This window comes from Hyperoodon ampullatus (assembly GCF_949752795.1).
Source record: "Hyperoodon ampullatus genome assembly, chromosome: 17".
Classification (NCBI taxonomy): Eukaryota; Metazoa; Chordata; class Mammalia; order Artiodactyla; family Ziphiidae; genus Hyperoodon; species Hyperoodon ampullatus.
In genome coordinates, this window is record NC_136930.1 from 49,551,106 (window position 1) to 49,566,196 (window position 15,091).

The 15,091-nt window shown below is 36.7% G+C and overlaps 1 protein-coding gene across 1 annotated transcript in view; it reads right to left on the reverse strand.

Annotated features, from left to right (window-relative positions):
- ANGPT1 (angiopoietin 1) overlaps positions 1 to 14,212 on the reverse strand; it is a gene marked incomplete at both ends in the record, with an annotated part of 250,965 nt that extends 236,753 nt beyond the window's left edge. Inside the window, 1 exon segment of the mRNA XM_079722584.1 lies at positions 13,916 to 14,212. Within this exon segment, the coding sequence (XP_079578710.1) occupies positions 13,916 to 14,212 (297 nt within the window).
- Positions 14,213 to 15,091: the final 879 nt, after the last annotated feature.

A 15,091-nucleotide genomic window follows, 5' to 3' on the forward strand; every position in this document is an offset into this window, starting at 1 on the left:
CCAGAGGAAAGAAGAGGAATGAGAAGGACCCAGGCCTGGAATAAGTTCCTCTGAGTCCTTCTGTCTGTCCAGCTGAGGACTGCCTCACCACCTGTCTTTTTTGTTTTTCAAGCCTCAGAAGTCTCCAAAGTGCAGAATGGGCAAACTGATGTTTGAGAAAAAGCAGGCCACTGGGAAGCCAGAAAAAAATTAGAACTTTCATTTCTAATATAATAAGCAAGTTAATAATAAATTCGTATAAGGCCTGACTTTGGAGCCTTCACCCCATCAGTATATCAAATGGCTCTGCATTATTCATCTCTGAAAGAGAAAAAGCACCACAGAGTTAATGGAATTGAAGGCATTGCCTTCATATGATTGTTCTCTTTCAGCGTATTGTCATATGTTGCAGCTTAGGTGTTTTTGGGAAAGTGGATTCAAGAATGATTTTTATCTATTCTTAACTGAATTAACTTTCACAGTCCAGACAGTGTCTTTAAAAATGCTAAATAGCCAGCATATATGAAAAAGAAAATGGCAATTCTGTTAAGTGTCACATACTAGAAATAAAAACAAAGATTAGCTGAGTAGATCTAAAAAGAATCTTTGAAAATTTTGAAAATATCAAAATGCCTACTTAAAATTCATATTTCCTTTCACTGTCCTTAACAATGAATTCTGTTCTTAGTGAAAATTGCAGCTTGAGATATTAAGTAATCAATGTAATTCATGTTCCTAAATTTAAAACAGAGAAGTATAAACTATCATGAAATTGGACAATTTAGAAAATAGATAAGTTATAACAATTTGCCACTAATTATCCAAGAATTGTCTATTATCTTAACATATTTGGGTCATGTTAAATATGGGTAGGCCTCAACACTTCTGAGTCTAGAACAACCTGCATTTATTATTTTTTTTGAACAACCTGCAGTTTTTTCTTTTTTTTTTTAATTTTTTTATTATTTTTTTTTATTAGTTTCTGCTTTATAACAAAGTGAATCAGTCATACATATACATCTGTTCCCACATCCCCTCCCTCATGCATCTCCCTCCCTCCCAGCCTCCCCATCCCACCCCTCCAGGCGGTCACAAAGCACCGAGCTGATCTCCCTGTGCTCTGCGGCTCCTTCCCACTATCTATCTACCTTACGTTTGGTAGTGTATATATGTCCATGCCTCTCTTTCCCTTTGTCACAGCTTACCCTTACCCTTCCCCATATCCTCAAGTCCATTCTCAAGTAGGTCTGTGTCTTTATTCCCGTTTTACCCCTAGGTTCTTCATGACATTTTTTTTTTTTTTAAATTCCATATATATGTGTTAGCATACGGTATTTGTCTTTCTCTTTCTGACTTACTTCACTCTGTATGACAGACTCTAGGTCTATCCACCTCATTACAAATAGCTCAGTTTCGTTTCTTTTTATGGCTGAGTAATATTCCATTGTATATATGTGCCACATCTTCTTTATCCATTCATCCGATGATGGACACTTAGGTTGTTTCCAGCTCCGGGCTATTGTGAATAGAGCTGCAATGAACATTTTGGTACATGTCTCTTTTTGAATTATGGTTTTCTCAGGGTATATGCCTAGTAGTGGGATTGCTGGGTCATATGGTAGTTCTATTTTTAGTTTTTTAAGGAACCTCCATACTGTTCTCCATAGTGGCTGTACCAATTCACACTCGCACCAGCAGTGCAAGAGTGTTCCCTTTTCTCCACACCCTCTCCAGCATTTATTGTTTCTAGATTTCTTGATGATGGCCATTCTGACTGGTGTGAGATGATATCTCATTGTAGTTTTGATTTGCATTTCTCTAATGATTAATGATGTTGAGCATTCTTTCATGTGTTTGTTGGCAGTCTGTATATCTTCTTTGGAGAAATGCCTATTTAAGTCTTCTGCCCATTTTTGGATTGGGTTGTTTGTTTTTTTGCTATTGAGCTGCATGAGCTGTTTATAAATTTTGGAGATTAATCCTTTGTCAGTTGCTTCATTTGCAAATATTTTCTCCCATTCTGAGGGTTGTCTTTTGGTCTTGTTTATGGTTTCCTTTGCTGTGCAAAAGCTTTGAAGTTTCATTAGGTCCCATTTGTTTATCTTTGTTTTTATTTCCATTTCTCTAGGAGGTGGGTCCAAAAGGATCTTGCTGTGATTTATGTCATAGAGTGTTCTACCTATGTTTTCCTCTAAGAGTTTGATAGTTTCTGGCCTTACATTTAGGTCTTTAATCCATTTTGAGCTTATTTTTGTGTATGGTGTTAGGGAATGATCTAATCTCATACTTTTACATGTCCCTGTCCAGTTTTCCCAGCACCACTTATTGAAGAGGCTGTCCTTTCTCCACTGTACATTCCTGCCTCCTTTATCAAAGATAAGTTGGCCATATGTGCGTGGGTTTATCTCTGGGCTTTCTATCCTGATCCACTGATCTATCTTTCTGTTTTTATGCCAGTACCACACTGTCTTAATTACTGTAGCTTTGTAGTATAGTCTGAAGTCAGGCAGCCTGATTCCTCCAGCTCCGTTTTTCGTTCTCAAGATTGCTTTGGCTATTCGGGGTCTTTTGTTTTTCCAAACAAATTTTGAAATTTTTTGTTCTAGTTCTGTGAAAAATGCCAGTGGTAGTTTGATAGGGATTGCATTGAATCTGTAGATTGCTTTGGGTAGTAGAGTCATTTTCACAATATTGATTCTTCCAATCCAGGAGCATGGTATATCTCTCCATCTATTTGTATCCTCTTTAATTTCTTTCATCAGTGTCTTATAATTTTCTGCATACAGGTCTTTTGTCTCCTTAGGTACGTTTATTCCTAGATATTTTATTCTTTTTGTTGCAATGGTAAATGGGAGTGTTTTCTTGATTTCATTTTCAGATTTTTCATCATTAGTGTACAGGAATGCCAGAGATTTCTGTGCATTAATTTTGTATCCTGCTACTTTACCAAATTCATTGATTAGCTCTAGTAGTTTTTCGGTAGCATCTTTAGGATTCTCTATGTATAGTATCATGTCATCTGCAAACAGTGACAGCTTTACTTCTTCTTTTCCAATTTGGATTCCTTTTATTTCCTTTTCTTCTCTGATTGCTGTGGCTAAAACTTCCAAAACTAGGTTGAATAAGAGTGGTGAGAGTGGGCAGCCTTGTCTTGTTCCTGATCTTAGTGGAAATGGTTTCAGTTTTTCACCATTGAGGACAATGTTGGCTGTGGGTTTGTCATATATGGCCTTTATTATGTTGAGGAACAGTTTTTTCTTAAACTGCTTTGTATATGGCAGATTTGGACATTCTTACATCAGTCTGCCAATAAATATTCAAATTTTCAACTGTTATGTTTCTTTCTGTCTGCCAGTAGATTGGTTTTGGCAACTTTATCGACCTAATATTTGATTATTTGAAAGTTTCACTGCAGCTATTTTGAACTTATATTTCTTTGTACACATAAGGTCCTTTGAAGGATGTCTCTGAGAAAAGGGCTGAGGAACAGGGTCATGGTGGGGCCTCACTCCAGTTCTCCTCTAGCCCCTTGATTTGCATTTAGATTACATTTTAAGCTTCTGCCTAATAACTTGTTTGGAAATTGGGTTCCACTGCTAAGAAATATTTACAGTTCATCAGCTCATTTGTTGAAAATATTAAACTTTCACTCTATTATTGACATTTAAAAGTTATTAAATATTCAATTTATTCAATAAATTATTCATTAATACTATATTAAACCTACTGCTTACTATAGCTCTGTTCTTGATATTTAAAAACTGAGTAAAATTGGAAAATAAAGAAAAGACTGGTGATATTAGTAATAAAGATACAATTCTCGCCTCTTATGTCTGTGCCCTTGAGGTAAGGTAGATGTAAGGTCTTCTGGGTACAGCAAATCAAATTTTTAGCTGCAGTAAATACCCACTGCATTTTAATCTAGTCAACTGTATAGTAACAGTGAAGGTAAGAACAGTGTTAAAGTGTTTTATAAAATCTTGGAATTATCTTTAAAGGTTTAGAAATGAATTAAAATTTGGGATTTTAAAATATTTATTTTGGGACTTCTCTGGTGGTGCAGTGGTTAAGAATCTGCCTGCTTATGCAGGGGACACGGGTTCGAGCCCTGGTCCAGGAAGATCACACATGCTGTGGAGCAACTAAGCCCGTGTGCCACAACTACTGAGCCTGCACTCTAGAGCCCGTGAGCCACAACTACTGAGCCCGCATGCCGCAACTACTGAAGCCCGCATGCCTAGAGCCCGTGCTCCGCAACAAGAGAGGCCACCACAATGAGAAGCCTGTGCACTGCAACACAGAATAGCTCCCCCTCACCGCAACTAGAGAAAGTCCGCATGCAGCAACAAAGACCCAACACGGCCATAAACAAACAAACAAACAAATAAATAAAATATTTATTTGTTCTCTGGGAATGGAAACGCTCCAATAACCTTTTTTTTTTAAATTGAAGTATAGCTGATTTACAATGTTGTGCTAATTTCTGCTGTACACCAAACTGACTCAGTTCTACACATATACACATTCTTTTTTTATATTCTTTTCATTATGGTTCATCCCAGAAGACTGGATATAGTTCCCTGTGCTATACAGTAGGACCTTGTTGTTTATCCATTCTAAATGTAATAGTTTGCATCTACTAACCCCAAACTCCCAGTCCCTCCCTCTCCTTCCCCTCCCCCCTTGGCAATCACAAGTCTGTTCTCTATGTCTGTGAGTCTGTTTCTGTTTTGTATATAGCTTCATTTGTGCCATATTTTAGATTCCACATATAAGTGATATCATATGGTATTTGTCTTTCTCTTTCTGACTTATTTCACTTAGTATGATCATCTCTAGTTGCATCCATGTTGCTGCAAATGGCATTACTTCATTCTTTTTTATGGCTGAGTAGTATTCCATTGTATATATGTACCACATTTTCTTTATCCATTCATCTGTCAATGGACATTTAGATTGTTTCCACGTCTTGGCTATTATGAATAGTGCTGTTATGAACAGAGGGGTGCATATATCTTTTTGTATTATAGCTTTGTCCAGGTATATGCCCACGAGTGGGATTGCTGGATCATATGGTAGTTCTATTTTTAGTTTTCTGAAGAACCTCTATACGGTTTTCCATAGTGACTGCACCAATTTACATTCCCACCAACAGTGTAGGAGGGAAACCCTCCAATAATCTTTAGGTCTAGTTTTATAATTCAACTCATTCAGCTTTCATAAACAAAATAGAGACTATCTGTAAAGTGTACACCTTCCTAATAAGTTAAACTACACATGAAACGAAACTTTAAAATACACCACCTTCCAAAATTATCATCAGCCGTTCCACAGAAATATATAGTAATTTTACCAATTTGATGCCAGTGAGTTTGATGGCTTCCATGTATATATTACTAACAATTCAAGATATTCTCACTTCAGTTGCATTTTATTAATATTTCAGCTACCAATTTACTTTAGACACAGCTTGATGTTAATTTGCATGCACTTTCAATAGTTCAACACGAACTTCAATACATGCCAATGTAGACCTGTAGTAAGCTGTATAATCATATAGTATATATAATTTACTACATTTATTTTGCTCTATATTCTCCAGCACTTACTGCCAAAAGAAAAAATCTGCATGTGCCCAAATACATTATTGATGAAATTATTAGCTACCAATAGGGTCATATCTGGCTTTATATGTTTTTCATCACTTTCTCAGTTAAATATTACCTTTTCATTTGTTTAAAGGAAGAAATCAGATCATTTGGATAGGCAACACAGACTAAACAAGGCTGAAAACCTCTCACTTCCAATATTTCTATGTAAGAATTAGAGAAGAGTGTTTAGGTACAGAGCCTCCAAATATAAGAAAATATGATCCACAGAGTGCTTCATTCTTTAGAAACCTCGTTGATAAGGGAGGGGGCACATCTTTTGTACACTTTGTAAAGAGATTTAAACACTAAGAGGCCCTCCTTCCCTCAGACCATGGGGCTAGAACCAAAGGGAGTTTGGAACTTCCCAACTTCATAGCAAACGATAATCTTGTATTGGAACAAAAGGCAAGGCTGACTCAGAATGTTATTGGGGATGTGCATGTAAGCAAATGACACAATATAGCTTGTGGTATTAAAAAAAGAATAGAAGAAGACAAAGCCCAGGAAAAGGCTGTTTATGTTTCCACACAGAGACAAGGCATGCAGAATGAGAAAACAAAACCTCCTTCATTAGCAAATTATAGTATAGGGGCTGATAAACCTCTATATTTTGTGGCTGAGCGTCCCACCTGTTGCTCCTCCCCTCTCATCACCTACGTAAGTGGGAACACTTGTAATATTTGCATCTAAAACAAATGACAGAAGGAGGAAAGGTTTCTAAATAGACTGAATGTAGAAGGCTGAGTCAGAGTCCCATTTCTATGAAAACAGAATGCCTCTGATATTTTGTCAACATTCTTGCTAATGCCACAACAAACAGGATGAAACAGGCACATAAAGCAGAGGACCCCCGGGCACCCAGACTCGTCTAACCAGAGGCTGCTGATTTGTATTGTTATTCAGGTGCTTTTTCTTTTCTAACGTGTATCTGTTTTTGGAGTATTTCTCTGTTCACATCAAGATGGGCAGGGGGGAAAAAAAGACATGAAATTTCCCTGCCTGTACTCTAAAATGTCACCTCACAGCATGTCCCAATACCACACCAAGAAATGGCTTAGACAGGCTCTATGCCAACTGGCACAGACCTGAAGATTATTTGGCTTCCTGGAAGGTCATCTTTTTCCCACACAGCAAACCTCACAATTTACCTTGCAATGGTCTCAATGTTAATACTGTATTCATTTTGTGATATAGAACAGGGGTCAGCAAACTTTTTCTGTAAAGGGTTGGATGTCAAATTTTAAGCTCTGTGGGCCTTCTGGTCTCTTTTGCAACTACTCAAGTCTGCCTTTATAGGAAGAAAGCAGCCATAAACAATACATAAGCAAATGGGTATGGCTCTGTTCCAATAAAACTTTATTTACAAATGGATGGGCAATATATTAAGGAATGAGTGTGGTTGTATTCCAGTAGAATTTTACTTACAAACATAGGTAGCAGGCACAATTTAGCCCACAATTTTGCTGACCCCTGTAACAGAATATGGAAACTCAGGACTAATTAAAATTTCTCCCAGGGCTTCCCTGGTGGCGCAGTGGTTAAGAGTCCGCCTGCCGATGCAGGGGACAAGGGTTCGTGCCCCGGTCTGGGAAGATCCCACATGCTGCAGAGCGGCTAGGCCCGTGAGCCATGGCGCTGAGCCTGCGCATCTGGAGCCTGTGCTCCGCAAGGGGAGAGGCCACAACAGTGAGAGGCCCGCCTACCGCAAAAAAAAAAAAAAAAAAAAAAAAATTTCTCCCATTACATAGTTAGTAGGGTAATGTACAGAACATAGTTAAGTCTCATTTTCATACATATATTTAATTTTAGTCAAAATACGCCCATGGAATTCATTCATTCCTCTAGTCATTAAAAAGAAAGTATTCTTTCCAACTACATTCCAGGCATTGTGCAAGAAAAGTAGATCTGCTGTCTGCTATCAAAATAATACATAAAATAATAAATAAGAACTAGTGAACAAGACAGGCACAGTCTCTTATCTCATAGCATATAGGGTCTGGGAGAATATATTATGCAAATATTTACCGAAGTCTACTATGTGTCATGCACTCTTCTAGGGGTAAGGTGTACTGCATGGAACAAGGTGGACAAGGACCTCTTGTTGTGTTTACATTCTTAGTAGAGGTAGACGGAATAAATTATATGACAAACAATAAACAATAGAAGGTCACAGTGCTAAATGCCATGAAGAAATAATACATATATTATGATAGAAAATCACGTAGCAGAGTGGGGGAAAGTGGTAGGTAATGGTGCTCAGTGAAGACTTTCTGAGAAGATTTCTGAGCAAAGACCTGAATGAAGAGAAAAAGTCATTCATGCCAACATCTGGGGCAAGAATTTTCCTAGCTAGGCAAACAGAATGTGAAGTCTCTGAGACAGGAAAGATCTGGTCTGCTGGAGATATAACAAGAAGGCTAAAGTCACTTAAGTGTCTGGAATGAGGGAAAGGTGGTAAATGAGGAATCCAGAGAGGAGTGTGGGGGCAGATCATATAGGACCAGGTGGTAAAGAATCTGGATCCTTTTCTCATGTAATGGAGAAATGTAGGGGGATTTTAAGGAAAAGAATGGTACCTTCTCATTCATTTTAAATTACACTGAACCAATAATTACATATGAATGAGTGCTACTAAAAGAAAGCTCACAGTCTGGAGTAAGAAAGGCTGCAATCACCCATAGAAAAGAACCTATCTGCCATGCTCCTAAAACCTGACATCCACCAATGGAGACAGTTTGTGGGAAGGCTTGCTCCTTCCTGCAGAGAAATCCAAAAGGCTGTTATAGCTCCAAATGCCAACTTCTGGGGCCCAGAAAGTCTTTATGCCTTCTGGGATCTTTCAATTCTACAATATAACAAGCAAATGATAAAACCTAACTATTCATTGAAAAGTTAATACAGAGGCATTAACTAAAGAGCTCTACTTAGCTCGAAAATTAGGGGTTACTCTCAAATGAAGTTGGTGGAGAAATTTCTACAACTGAGTTAAAAAGACAATTATTCCTATTAACCTTTCTTGGCAATTGTCATTTTTTAATCTCTATGCATAAATCATATATGCATATTTTCTTCAAATTTAGTGACAAATTTTAAAAAACATACTGATCAACTGTCTGCTCATTTTACACATTCTAGAAATCCCCTCACATGTGCAAATAAAACATAGAGTATCCTCTTTGGCTTAGTTTTGCACAGTCACCAGCCATGAAAACAATGCGCAGATGAGAAGTCAGTTCTAGTTACTTAGATTCACATGTTCACATATTATTATTATAAATATATGTAAATATATGCCACTCCTGTATGCAGTAACTGTTTGCCTATGGGTCTGGAAGTATAAAATTCTTTTTCATCCCACAGGATGACCCTCAAGTAACTTAGAAGCAAACTTTAGCATCTGAAAGCAGTTGCAAGGTCCCTTAACTTGCTTTATTTTATACATGGCACCACACACTTGAACATGTGATGTTTTTTATTTTTATATTATGATAACAGAGATATTATTCAGACAATAAACATTTTTGGGGATATAAAGATGGATAAAGAGACTTTTGCTACGCTCTAGGGACTCACAGTCTAAGTAGGCGAACAGCCCTCTAAACAAATAATGAAAATGACAACAGCCACACAACATGGAAATGCAGTGCTAACATGATACATGCAATGTGATAACACTGGAGAACTCAGCCTTTGAGGATAAGTGGAGTGTGGGCGCATTTCATGGAGAAACCAGCAACAACATGACTCTTAAAGAATAATTAAGAAGACAAATGAATTCATAGAAGTTTTTAAGATCCCAGACCATTGGCTAAATACAATTTGGATAATTAATACCACATATTCTAGACTCAATATCTTTTAAATTAATATTAGGACAAAAATAATTGCATGATGTAGTTGAAGGGGAGCAGAATATGTCAGGCCAAGTTATGACTTTTTGGCATAAGGATTATTTCAGGCTGATACTTTTAAGAAACAGCAGACATAGGAAAAGCTCTAAAAACCAAGTAGAAATTAGCCTTCTATAAGAGAAATTTACATTTATAAGGGAGATCTCCATTTGTAAGGGTGTCTCACTCTCTGTACCAGGAAGAGGAAGATGACTAAACCTCTAGCAACTCTATCAATGAAGAAGGCATGGACTTAAATCTTCATAACAACCATACTCTTGTTTACTATGTTTTACCTGAAAACCTGGCTCTCCCCACCCAACATCTTTTGTCTTTAGCTGGAGACAGTATTTAAGGTGGAAGATTGGGTCATTTGGGGGAGTTACTCAATTTTTCTGGGTATCTCTCATTTATACAGGAGGTGTACATATGTTATTAAACTTCTGTTTGTTTTTCTCTTGTTAACATGTTTTTTATTACAGAAAAGTCTCAGCCATGAACCTAGAAGGGTAGAGAGAAAATTATTTTTCCTCCTCCACATAGTCCTTGCTTAAAAGACAACTTAAAACCTACTTAGGGAAGGAAGGTATATATCCAAAATGTTAACAGTACATAATAAAATGTAGATTGCAACACATAGACAAGGCATCCATTTATTCAATCAACAAACATTTATTATCTATCTGCTATGGATGATATACTACTCTAAGCCCTGGGGAAATGACACTGGACAAACACACAAGATCACTGGCCTCATGGAAGTCACCTTCTATGAGTAGATATTAATATGAGTTAATATGTGTAATACAAGGGCTTTTAAAAAGATTATCATCATCATTAATATACTTCAGGTAACTGCACGCCAAATACTAATTCTCTGAAGAAAAGAATACAATATTCAAGTAGAGGATGCTGTTAGTCAAAAAATGTTGTCAATAGAAAAATTTAGCCAAGCACTTCATTAGAAGTATTTCATTTATTAAAATATTCTGGATCGTAATTCATAACTACATTTCTTACAATCAATTTGTCAATTTTAGCTAGTGAGAAATGCTTATAGTAGATAGATTCTTGTTCTCTGTTACAAGGCATGTTTTTTTAACTCAATGTATTTATACTTTCAGCCAAAAAAAGAAAAGACACCACTTGGCAAAGGCCAAACAGACTTTCTAAGCATTCCCCCAAATTCTAATAAATCTGAATATTTTAAATACACATATTTGTGAACTTTGGGTATATGAAAGAAAGAAAACAATAGTTCAAGAAGCACAGGATGTGGAGTAGACATTAAACAACAGATATTTCTGTGTCATAGAAAGGTAGAAAGGTATCACAAGAAAGTGGCGAAGACACAAAGGCCTTTGTGCTTACTGTCACTATCCCAAGATCTGGTCACTCTCTGGTAATGGGTATGGTTTGCTAATAATTCTGAAAAGAGCTATATGGTGGAAGAGAGTCAAACCTAGACATATAGCCCAGGTGTTTCACTCAATAAAAATGTGATTTTTTGAACAATTACGTATATTGCTTTTCCCTATCTGAAAAGTAAGGATAATGCTATAAACCTATCTCACATTGGTGTTAATCGACAAGTTATCATGGAAACCTGATCTCCGAGAATTAAATCCATCGCATCAAGAGACCAGTGCCATAACAGTTCCAGTACTTACAGTGACCAACACATCCTATGCCCTGCTGACCACCTTGCTTATCATCTTATTCAGTTGCAAGACCAGAAAAGTTGAGGAATGAGACTGGAGAGTATAAGTCTCATAAACTGACTTATAGTGACAGTCGGTGTTTTCTGAAGAATATTTAAAACAACCCAGTTTACCAAACATCGAGGAAGGTAATAGATTAATATAAATTATCATCGATCTGCTTCTAGCATTAATACACATTCTGCATCAAAAAAAATCCTGATAGTGATGATATGAGCTGCATAAAAATCATATGCTTTGATTAATTATTTTGTTGAATAAATGGATGAATTATTTACACTTAACACTGATAGCCTCAGTTTCTGCAGTGCATTGCTTCTTATCCTAACACAACTACTGGGAATCAAAATAGAAGTAGTACAAATTATAGTATTAAGCATACCAAATGGTTACAATAACAAAGATTTACATTTGAATTATCAAAATAAGTACCTTACATGAAATTTAGAACCTGAAGTATGGAAAACCTCTAATTAAGGGAAATTTATGAAAGCCTTTAGCAAGTTCTTTGCTGAATGCATTTATTTGGTTTCTTGATCCTCCAACCAATCGCATTAACAATGACAAAAGACATGCAAATTTAAACGGACAATAGTCAAGCCAAACTGCTCTGACTCATACCAACAGGGACATTTTCAGCATATATTCGGCTTGATTCACGCTAGCAAGGGTCAATATAACCAAAGAACATTTTCATAGTTATGCCTGGCTAGAATCTGAAAACTATCTCATAATCACTGACCAAAAACAATGCAAACAAATATCAAATTTATTTCAAACACTAACATGTGAAGCCTGGGCATGATTTAAACCCAGCAGAATCATGTATTTACCCTGCTACTGCTTAATAACTGCACAGCAACAACAACAAAAAATGCATTACTATGTTTAAATCACCATTTTGATTGTATATTTTAAGCAAACAAAATATTACATTTTTGGTAGAATAGCTCATTGAAGACAATTTGGAACTAAATTTCCCTCTCCAACTCCCTCAATGAATCCAGACTAATTTATGATTAAATTCTCATTAAAAAATATATGGGCGGTATATTGAGAATAGTAATAAGCTATTCAACCAAATTCACTTGTTCATGACGGAAATAAGTTCTGTGAAAGGAAAAAAATAAATATCCTATTATAAACTGCTGCTGCAATTAGTGCCTGAAATTTAAGCTACATTTAATTAGTGCCTGAAATTTAAGCTATATTATCAAAAGACTGCAGAATTCTCCTTGCTTTCTATTATTTTGCCTATCTATGTATTTTTTCACCTGTAACCTACAATAGAAAGATAAACTAAAATTCCGGGTTTGGAAACTCTAAAACTACTAAGTTTTAGTTAATTTGTCAAATAAAATAACAGTGATCTTAGTTCAGTCCCTAGTGGACAAAAAGTAAAATAACTATTACTCGGCATGATTCAGCAGGAGGTGATCTAAGTGAGCGTGACCACACAGGAACAAAATAGAGCATCTGTCCTTTCCCTATCTTTTATCTTCTTAAAGGGTTTGTTCTGTTAACAGACTAACTTAAAGAAGACTAGACTCCTTGCGTTCCTACCCATACACACCAAGTGAATTTTTAGCAAAGATCCCTGGGGGAGAAGCTTTCCACAAATGGGACGTTGACATTGCCACCCTTCCAGTGATATATTTGAATACACTTGTTATCTTCTGCTTACCTGTTACACAATTAAACAGAGAGTAAGGAGGGAATGACCTGCAGAAAGTATGTTATTTCTTTATAGGCATATTTTCAACAAAGCTTTTAAATGATTTATACAGAAATAACTAAATAAAATGTTTAATTTGATTTTTACAAATTGGGATTAAATGCATACTCAACATTAACATTTATCTGGATACTTAGACTCCCATACTGCACTGTGTGTAACTACGATGTCCTGAGGAAAGAGGTACTTCAGGAACATACCAAAGCCTACATGTTGTGTTCAGCCCAAATCTGCAGGTGCATATCTTCGGGAACAGCCACCACTGGCTCAATTTCTCCTTTCATAGTGGGTAAACAACCTCATACTGATGAGTTCACATTAAAATAAATCTTCCTGATTTTTTCTCAAGGACAGAATAAATATATGACAGAAATCAGTCCTTTACTATACTACTACTTGCTGTAACTGTTACCTTTATGTACTTATTCAAGTTCTCCAATCAAATAGCATATTTTGTATTTACTCTCATTTCATATTAACTTTACTAGAGGTTGAAAAATAAGTATCTGGTGGTGATTTTCTGTCCTAGCTGCAGAAAATTTCTTGGTGTAAAATCGATTTGATCCTAAACTAGTATTGTCATTATTACTTTATTTTTTCACTAACTTACTCAAGACATACATGCTTTTTTTTTTAAGTTGGATATTGATAGAAAACTCAAGCTAAATTTTAAATAAGGGAAAACCAGAAATGTCATAAAATGTGCCAGTATTAGGCACACAGACGGGGTGCCACCATACCTTCAGAGGCTTGCACAAGCCTAAAAAACGTTTGCTCACCCGTTAAGTCACAGGGAGAGAGCCGTCTTGCATTTGCAAACACTGCCCCCCTTGAGCAAAAAGGTAAACACACACATGCTTCCCTAAGGAACTCTAAGTTAGCTGCAGTGCAAGAACAGAAAAGGCTCCGTGCATTTAGAAACTGAAAGCAATCACTTACTTTTTGCAGCCACTGAGTATAATTTTCCATCACATGCTCCAGATGTTGAAGTTTCTGGGAAGAGAAATCCTGTTCCACGTGTGGAGCATCTCTCTGCAGAGCGTTTGTGTTGTACTGGTCTGTCGTACTCTCACGACAGTTCCCGTCGTGTTCTGGAAGAATGAAAGTGTAGGCACACTGCCCATGCTGAATCCGATTATATCTTCTCCCACCGTTTTCTGGACTTCGGCGCTGGTTGCTGCACCCTATGTGAGTCAGAATAGCAGCGAGGAAAGCAAAGGAAAGGAAAACTGTCATTGTACTGCCAGCACTCTCTTTCCGTGCCTCTCGCAAAACTTGCTCCTTTCTTCTGACCTTTAAACTAGTTCTTTATTTCAGGTAAAACTGCTTGTTTGTTTGACTTTTTCCCCTCTCAAAAGAAAGCTTTTGTAAAAGAATCACAGAAAACTAGCCATCTGTTAGCTTTGTTCTAAAATGTTATTTTTTTAAATTTCACTGTAAAGATAGTTTCCTTAGTTAAAACTTGAGATATTTATTGCATAGTAGCTGAGATTTATGGTTTCCTCTCAGTGTAACCGTTCAGCGTGTAGCCTGCCTGAGTCAGCTGCGTGTACATATTCTAGACCCTTTCCTCTACCCTATCTGCTGCAGATCTGCTATTTTCTCCCAGACCTCAGTGAGTTTTATTAAGGTTGCACATCCAAGCCAAGCTGGAAGCAGGCAGCCTTTCACAAGATGACTTGACAAGAATGCATGAGTGTGCCCCTATGCTAAGAATTGCTGATGGCTTGGAGAGGCTGGATCGTCTTACAAATTGGCTAGATGCGCATGACCTCGATCATGTATGGCCCTCCCTCCCCTTCCACAGACAACTGCCTTGAGCCTTTAGGATATTCACCGCAAATCAATAGAGCAGTCCACCTTAATACACTTTTGGTGTGCATGCTGACCTACTAAAATCTAGTAAACTAACAGTATGTTTTTAAAGTTCTACTTAATTGGGGAACCCGAAGAAGAAAACTGACATAGTGTCTTATAAAATTACTTTTTATAGTGAATGATAAATTTGTATAATTATTAATTTTTAAAAAAATTTATTCTTTACTCTGGGGAAAAAGATATTAAAACCATTTTTAGAGATGGTATTCTTTCATTGTACTCACTTAGACTTTCAGG